The sequence below is a fragment of the Octopus bimaculoides genome, chromosome 3, assembly GCF_001194135.2.
Source record: "Octopus bimaculoides isolate UCB-OBI-ISO-001 chromosome 3, ASM119413v2, whole genome shotgun sequence".
In the NCBI taxonomy this organism is placed as follows: Eukaryota; Metazoa; Mollusca; class Cephalopoda; order Octopoda; family Octopodidae; genus Octopus; species Octopus bimaculoides.
The window spans coordinates 53895727-53905251 of NC_068983.1; the positions used below are offsets into that span (position 1 = coordinate 53895727).

A 9525-nucleotide genomic window follows, 5' to 3' on the forward strand; every position below is an offset into this window, starting at 1 on the left:
TTTTTTTTTGTTTTTTCAAAATATGCGGTAAAATATGGAGATTAAGATTCTGCAAAAATTTCCAAAAATTTTTCTGGTTAGGGTTGGGGTTTTAGGGTTAGGGTGTTAGGGTTAAGGTTTTAGGGTTAGGGTTACAGAAAAAAGTGAAAAATGAAGAAATCAGTGGGGGAGTAAGGTGGGGCTCAAAAAATTTCAAAATTCCGATTTTTGGCAATTTTCCGGAATCTCCGTATCCGAAAACATAGCAAAAAAATTTTTTAAAAACAATAATTTGCAAGAAAATGGGCAAGGGTGGGAGGAAGTTTTTCCCAAAACTCTTCAGCCTCAGTATAGCCTCAGGCTAATGACCCTAACAAGAAAAATATATTTGTATACAACAGGCCTCTTTCAGTTTCTGTCTACTAAATCCATTCACGAGACTTTGGTCAGCCTGAGGCTATAGTAGAAGACACGTAATGTGAATGTCATGCATTGGGACTGAACCCAGAACCATGTGGTTGGGAAGTAAATTTCTTTCCACACAGTCACGCCTGCTCTCTCTCTCTCTGTCTGGCTGTGGCAAAGCCTGGAGGGTGATGGACTCCATGTAGTTCTAAAAAATGTCCAGACACCCAAGCCAATACAGACTTCTACAGCTAAGCCAAAAGTGCCGCCCCCATAAAAATGTCACCCTGGGAAAACCTCCCTATTTGCTCCTCCCCTAGCTACAATACAGGTCATATATGATTTTATCAAGAGCTGAGGGCTCAAGGCAAGGATTTCTTAACCATTTGATATTAACTAAGTACATAGCTGTTATTGTTGTTGTTAATATTTATGTATAATTTCGTCTGTCTTCACGTTCTGAGTTCAAATTCCGCTGAGGTTGACTTTGCCTTTCATCCTTTCGGGGTCAATAAATTAAGTACCAGTTGTGTACTGGGGTCGATCTAATCGGCTGGCCCCCTCCCCCAAAATTTTGGGCCTTGTGCCTTGAGGTGAAAAGCATATTTATGCAAACAGGAGGCGGAGAGCTGGCAGAATTGTTAGCACACCAGGCAAAACGCTTAGCGGCATTTCATGTCTTTACATTCTGAGTTCAAATGCTGCTGAGGTTGATTTTTGCCATTCATCCTTTCGGGGTCGATAGATCAAGTACCATTTGAGCATCGACCCCTCCCCCAGAATTGCTGGCATTGTGCCAAAATTCGAAACTAATATTTAAGCATGTTTGTTGTTTAACCAGCCTTGATTGAGTAGACCTATGATCAACAGAATTCCAATCATGACCAATCCATTTGATCAGGAGTACTAGAGTGTGTGCCACATGGGGTACTCGCTGAGTTTCCCTTCCCCACCACTCCCTGACCTTATACAAACTTACACAGCAGATCCAAAATTACTGCACCCCCACCCCCATAAAAGTGTTGTCCAGGGCGGACACCGCCCCGCGATTGCTCTTTCCACCTCAGCTACGCTACTGTCTACCCCCACTTTTCTTTTATAAACACAGTGGAGTGCTGTTTCAAGGAGATTTGTCTACTGTTTCTCACAGGTTGGAAAAAAGAATTAGCGACAGGATAACTGTCTTGGGTTATTTAGTCATGGTCCTTTATGTTATGAGTTCAAATCCCGCCAGGATTGACTTTGCCTTTAATTGCTCTGGATTTTGCAAAATAAGCACCTGTCAAATATAGGTTTCAAATTTTGGCACAAGGCCAGCAATTTGGTGAGAGGGTTAAGGGTTAATTCAATTACATCAACCTCAGTATTCAACTGGTACTTATTTTGTCAACCTCGAAAGGATGAAAGGCAAAGTCGACCTTGAAGGTATCTGAACTCAGAACGGAAAGTTGGAAGAAATGCTGCTAAGCATTTTGTCCGGCATGAGAAAGATTCTGCCAGGCCAGCTCACCACCCTAAATACCACCTCCCCTCATACACACACACACACCAAAATTTCTACCTTTGTGCCAATATAAGAAATCAGTTTTGCTGTTGTTTTCATGTTATGGTTATATATTGGATTGAGGAATAATTCATGAGTGTTTTTCTTTTTTCAAATTTATTTTAAGCAAAAAAAACTACAACAAATTAATCAATAATATACTCTCCATTGTTGTTTACGATTTCTTCCCATTGTTCAATAAGATTGTCGATGCCTCAGCGATAGAAATCTCCCAGTCTTGAATCAAGGAATTTGTCCAGCCAAGCCCTTGTAGCGTAGACTCTATATATATGTGCATTTGAATGTAGCAGGGACCAACTAGCCTTTGACCATTGTTTGTATCTTGTTGTGTCCACTACTCTGATTGGTTGGCATTGGCGCAATTTGTCTCCTACTCTGTTGTTCCAACTGACCACGGATAGCCAGTCAGAGGCTTTAGATAGCGTCATGTGAACAACCTTTTTCGAACCCCTTTCAAGCTTACTACACCCTATAAAAACCCAGCTTTTACCTCATTATACGGCTTTGGTTCCTGACCTTTCAAGGTCAAGCCACTGACCACATAAACACAGCCAGTTCCAGTGACAACACCAGGCAACACGCTACTACAGTAGCTACATTGAGGCTTACCAACTTCATCCAACAGCATTTGGCAACCTCCATCTTCATCATCACTATCGTCTTAACATCAATGTCTCTATATACACAATGCAACAGGCAGCTCATTCAGGTTCCAACACTTCGCTGTTTGTGAATTACTTCACCATGGATCAACAGTAAATATACGACCTGCAAGAACTCCTGTACCAAGTGGCCCAGGCTGCAGCATCACAGCCATGACTTCACGTACGACATGTACCTGTAACCGGCTCAGCATCATGGCCACAACTTCTTGATACAGTATTTCAACTACCGTGTACAATTGACTACGAACTGGTATTCTTATCCTTGTGTCTATGAACTTCTCACTTCGATGGCTATAGACTCTTTCACTGTCTTCTTCATTGCTATTCTATATGTTCTTAACACACACATACATACATTTGTTCTCATGACGGCCTATCAACTATTCTGTATACATGACGCACACACGGACACACATGTTAGCATATCAATAATTGTTCCCTTAATCATTCTATGCAGTTGTGTCTCTCTTTTCCCCTCTGGCACTTATTTGTACTGTCCAATTCCTCTGTTTTGTATCGGCCGTGTGATGTGGGGCTAAAGAGCTATTCTCATCACCTCGCAACACATGGTCTTTTACACCCTCAATTCCACATCATTATTGAACAATACACTGCACAAAGCAGTCAAAAGAGATGAAAATCTGATGGCGCCAAGTCTGGAGAGTATGGGGATGAGGCAACACTTCTCATTCGAGTTCTTGAATCACAGCTTTGGTCATATTGGTGATGTGAGAATGGGCTTTTTTGTGTTGCAGAAAAACACATTTTACTCAATCGGTCTTTTTTGTTGAATTATTTCATTGAGTCAGTGCAGTTGTTGAATATAGAGTGCCGCAGTGAGTGTTTGGTTGCACTTAAGCAGTTTGTAATGAATTATGCCTTCCCAATGTCACATTACACACAAGGTAGATGGACAATTCATCAACAGACAGTTGGCTGACAGACAACTTAGGACAATTGTAAGGCATGGTATGGCACTGTTTGCAACCATGTGTTGAGTGATGTTGAACAAGCAAACTGATGGCGATTATAGAGCATTGATTTTTGCTGTTTACACTCAAAGTCTGTGACACCCAAGCACCAAGTATCTGAACTTTGTCCATTGAGTGAAGGGGGTTCACCACAGTTTTTTTTTTCCTCTATCGAGTGGCTGTGTGGTAAGTAGCTTGCTTACCAACCACATGGTTCCGGGTTCATTCCCACTGTGTGGCACCTTGGGAAAGTGTCTTCTACTATAGCCTCGGGCTGACCAAAGCCTTGTGAGTGGATTTAGTAGACGGAAACTGAAAGAAGCCTGTTGTATATTTGTATATATATATATATATATATATATGTGTGTGTATATGTTTGTGTGTCTGTGTTTGTCCCCCCCTCAACATTGCTTGACAAGCGATGGTGGTGTGTTTACATCCCCGTAACTTAACGGTTCGGCAAAAGAGACCAATAGAATAAGTACGAGGCTTCCAAAGAATAAGTGCTGGGGTCAATTTGCTCAACTAAAGGCGGTGCTCCAACATGGCCACAGTCAAATGACTGAAACAAGTAAAAGAGAAAGAGAGGGAGAAAAAATCTATCAGTTCCACCACCTTTCTGGTCGCTTGACGTGGATTTTCGTGAAGAAATTGATTCAATAGCTCTTCATCAAACTCAGTCGATCAACCGGTGTGTGATCAATCCTTAAGATTGGAATTCCCATTTTTGAAGTGCGAAAAACAACAGCAGGTGGTACTTTGAGGTGTTGCTCCTTTTCCATACACAGCACAAATCTCTTGAGCAGTGTCGGCGGTCTTAGCACCTCGATTAAATGCAAAAAGCAAATGGTGTCAAAAATGCTCAGTTTTGTCCACTTGACATTCCATTTTAATGATCTGAAAATGCACAAGAATCAATAAAATTAAAAAATTTAAAAAAACATGCTATCTTGTAGAACAAAAAATTCTCTTTTAAATAACAAAAGATGTTACCAATGCGGTTGTGAGATCGTTGCCAGAGCCGCCGAACTGGCTCCTGTGTGGGTGGCACATAAAATACACCATTTTGAGCATGGCCGTTGCCAGTACCGCCTGACTGGCCTTCGTGCCGGTGGCACGTAAAAGCACCCACTACACTATCAGAGTGGTTGGCGTTAGGAAGGGCATCCAGCTGTAGAAACTCTGCCAGATCAGATTAGAGCCTGGTGTAGCCATCTGGTTTCACCAGTCCTCAGTCAAATCGTCCAACCCATGCTAGCATGGAAAGTGGACATTAAACAACGATGATGATGATGTTTTATTTCTGCGTGCATTTTTAAATTTAAAAAATAAAAAAGCACTCATGAATTATTCCTGAGCCCAATTTAAAAAAATAAACACAAAGTATACTTGGCATCTTATCTCCAGTTATGATCTTTGTGACAGCTGCTCAACCATAAATCTTTTATGCTCCAACGTATTTACATACGTTGTAAATATGTTTGTCATTGTGTGGTTGCATTTTCGTGATCGTTATTATCGTCATCATCATCGTTATTATTTAACGCCCATTTCCCACGTTAGTTAGGGTAACAAAAACTTGAAATTTGAAATGTGACATGCTGTTGCAAACCTCTGTATTCACTGATGTGTGTTTAGTTACAAAAGTAAAAAAGAGGGTAAAAATAATGATTTACGTTGGGTTGCAGTGCTCAATTCTTATCACTGGAAATATGTATTTGCGACAGACCAGAATCCGAAACGGGGCATCTACATCAAGGCTCAGGGGTCAGTAACAAGTGGGCCATTAAGTGTGCACATGCGTTTGTGTGTATATACGCGTGCGCACCATAGGCAGGTGTAAAAGTTGTGGAGAACAGGTTTTTCTAGTTTCTGTTCTACTTGGTGGCTCTACCCCAGACTGTCTAAACAGTATTATAAGTTTCCATGCAAATCGATACTTTGGGGTTAGCATGTATTTATTGACTGCAACTCACAGCATTATATAGACTCAGATTGGGCCTAGGTTGTCTAACTGTGGCAAAAATGGAGATGCATTGCACAGCTGTCTCAACATTCTGAAATTACCACCGAAAGCAGCCTTTTATTAACTACAAGAAGAAAATTTTAGAAGATCGAATCATGCAATTTCTAATCACGTGAAATTCTTTTGGTTCAGTCATGATATCTGACTGCATATCCAAGGATCTAGCTTCGAATCCTTGCAACAAGCTCTTCAGCATGAAGGACTGTTGCTTCAACCGCCATCACTGTTGTGACAACAAGCTAAATACAGTCTATTATTGAAATGATTTTTATAGTACTATACGCTCCACTACTTATTCATGTAGGCATTCATATGCTTCTAAACATTCTCATACATTTTGTCGAACCTGTTTGCAGCAATACTCGAGTTACTCATGACCCAATATTCATTATAAGCGTGATAAATACATATTTTCATATCTAAAGAAAAATATTTCTTTTTTCATTCACAAGGAGTGGTTGGCATTAGGAAGGGCATCCAGCTGTAGAAACTCTGCCAAATTAGATTGGAGCCTGGTGTTGCCATCCGGTTTCACCAGTCCTCAGTCAAATCGTCCAACCCATGCTAGCATGGAAAGCGGACGTTAAACGATGATGATGATGATGATGAAGGAAATTCTAAACAATCCTTTATTACACCACATTTTTTTGCTTTCACATTCGAATGAAATAAAACATCTATTCTACAGGGTGTCCACAAGGTCTGGGTACATGGAGTAAATAAAATCATAACATAAACAATTAAATATAAGAAATAATTTCTTAAAGTATGTGTTAATCCCATGTACCCAGACTTTGTGGACACCCTGTACAATGAAATTGTAAAAAGCACAGATGTGGCTGTGTGATAAGAAGTTTGCTTACCAGCCACATGGTCCTCAGTTCAGTCCCACTGCATGGCACCTTAGGCAGGTGTCTTCTACTATAGCCTCGGACTGATCAAAGCCTTGTGAGTGGATTTAGTAGGCAGAAGCTGAAAGAACCCCATTGTGTGTGTTTGTGTCTGTTTGTTGCCCTACAACCGGTATTGGTGTGTTTATGTGACTGCAACTTAGGGAGGTCCTAGAGCCAGTAAAGGTCACCAGCATCGAAGCAACCTTGTTGAAATCACAGATATGCTAGGCAGGACACATCCCCAAAATTGAGGATCATCAATCTCCCAAATTTACACTGTATAGCTAACTCTCCTCTGGTCTCCGTGATAGAGGTGTACAAAAGAAGAGGAACAAGGACTCCCTGAGGAAATCCCTTGGTGCCTGTCAAATTCGCTAAAGTACTGTGACAGTTGCAAATGATGCAGAGTTTGAAGAAGTCATAAAGGAAGATGTGGTTGGGTCTTTAGTGCCCTTAAGAGAATGCTTATCTAACAAGGAGCTGATTTTGTTAGAACAAAAGAAAACTAAGAATACAAAAGGAAAAAGGGAAATTCTACCAACTCTACCTAAATCAACTGCAATGTATATTGTTAAAAGGGTTGGCATTTATAGAACAAGGTCTGCATGTTTTTGCTGATAGCAGCCCTTATTGTGAGTTTAGCATAAAAATTATAAGAGTTTACAATCACTTCAGTCTTTATGCTGCTCTATACAAAGAGTTGATGTACCATAAACACCAAAAAATTTTGGAGAAGTTCTTCACCACTAAAATAAATATTGAAGTTGATGAACTATAAGATGGAAGTCAATGTCCCTTGGTCTCTCATTGCTTCCTCACCCAATAATCAACATCTTTGGTGATAAGAATGTATTCTATTGCGATATTACGATTCCCTGATGATTGTTCACTAGTCATGTGCCGAAAAAATTTGTCCCCCTCTGATATAGTGAATAGCCACCGAGTTGAATAAAAACTTGGTGTATGCAATTGAAAAGGCATTAAATTAAAATAACAAGTGGGACTTGTGAGTACATGTCATTCACAAGTCTTGCTGCTGCAGATCACAACTAGTTTCCTTGTATTTATTTTTTCCATATGATACATCAATCAAATTCTGCACATCATCTTCTTTACTACGTCTAATCCCAAACGCCTCAACATAAATTACTATCCACACCATGAAAAGGTATCTTATTTCTCCTCTACTCACTAATACCACATGGCATTACGATATTCCACTCTTTTTTTAAAGCAAAATATTTGCTTCTGCAGTCATTTTCACTTTCTTGGATGCTGTCTTCAGCTTAACCTTATTCTATTTGGCTTCAAACTAAATTGTCATCCATCTATGATGTCGCATCACTCTACTGAAATCCTCCACATTCTCCATGTCTTTGCTTCTTCTTTAAAACAGCTTGTGCGAGCCACCATCCGTTATTTATGCACCAACTTTGACCACATGACATGAGAGCAACTAGTTTAAATGGACAGTTTTCCTTCAACTCCTACCCTTCTCTTAATTCAATAATCCCTTTCTTATCCATCAACTTCCCTCTCACCTCAAAATTTCCTCTCAACCTCACTTACACCCTCACCCATTTCTCCTCTTTCATTTCTTTCTCTAGACCAGTTTCTCTCTCTTTCCAACTTCTTCCAGTCTAAGTATGAAATACACGTTATCATGTGTTCCCCATCAATTTCACACAGTTTCTCAAACATAGATGATGTAAAACTCTGCTGAGTTTCCTTATTTTCCTCCTGTCCACTTCACACTGAAAAAGTGGTCAACCCAGAATATTGAATTTTTCCTTCCCTATTGCAATTTCCCTGTACTCTTTCAGTCAATGTGTATGTGTGTGTTTAGCAGCAATATTTAACAATTTCCAAATACAGAAATCAAACCTGGATCACTATCTAATGAAAAAAAAGAATACCAAAAATTCAAGAATGTAATATTGATTCGCAAGAATATTACCAACATACAAAAAAAAAATCTTACCATTCAAGACTCAGATGGAACTGGATTCAACAACAATTTTTATCTTCAGCTCACTTTTCCAAGCTAAATACAGTCTATTATTGAAATGATTTTTATAGTACTATACGCTCCACTACTTATTCATGTAGGCATTCATATGCTTCTAAACATTCTCATACACTATATATTCCGTCCATGCAGACAGCAGAAACGGTAGTCAACAGACAATAGCAGAACCAGCAGCAGACCATAGCACTGTGACATCACCAAAACAATGGATGACGGTGATAGCAACACACAAGGGTCAGCTAATATCAAGAAACTCTCAACAGCGACTACTATCATGCCTATTCCAAGAACTATAAGTTTTGAAGTATCTCAGTGCTGGTCATTCATATTAGAAACTTTTTTTGTTGTTGTTTATGATAAAAATAAATATATTTCCTTTTTAATCTCCAACAGATTTTAGGGATCTTGATTGTAAAACACACACACACGCACACATACACACACACGCACACATACACACACAAATACAAAAATAATCTAAATTATATTAAATTTCTATCTCCTGCAGGTCCTTTAATGAAGCATGTTTGAATCAAAGACATTCACGTATGATGTTTTACTGGGAAAAGGTGCCACAGCATGTGTATACAAAGGAATATCGAAAGTATGTTCTTTTATTTACTATTTTATTATTCATTTGTATGATTATTTTGTTTTATAATGACTGTAAGAAAGATGAACAGGTGGAGTCTGCATATAGAGGAAATATGCATCAATATATATATATATGTATGTATACTTACATATATAGCATGTTATGTATGTGTCATCATCATCATCATCATCGTTTAACGTCCGCTTTCCATGCTAGCATGGGTTGGACGATTTGACTGAGGACTGGTGAAACCGGATGGCAACACCAGGCTCCAGTCTGATTTGGCAGAGTTTCTACAGCTGGATGCCCTTCCTAACGCCAACCACTCAGAGAGTGTAGTGGGTGCTTTTACGTGTCACCCGCACGAAAACGGCCACGCTCGAAATGGTGTCTTTTAT

At 39.5% G+C, this 9525-nt stretch overlaps 1 protein-coding gene across 2 annotated transcripts in view; it reads left to right on the forward strand.

Annotated features, from left to right (window-relative positions):
- The window catches only part of LOC106873186 (serine/threonine-protein kinase TBK1), a 102022-nt gene that overhangs the window by 11102 nt on the left and 81395 nt on the right, over positions 1-9525 (forward strand). For both annotated transcript variants that reach the window (XR_008263644.1, XM_052966177.1), the window contains exon 2: positions 9041-9136. Coding sequence is in view for 1 of the 2 variants with exons in the window: in XM_052966177.1 (XP_052822137.1) it covers positions 9056-9136 (81 nt within the window). In the remaining variant the exon portion in view is untranslated. The remainder of the gene's footprint in view (positions 1-9040; positions 9137-9525) is intronic.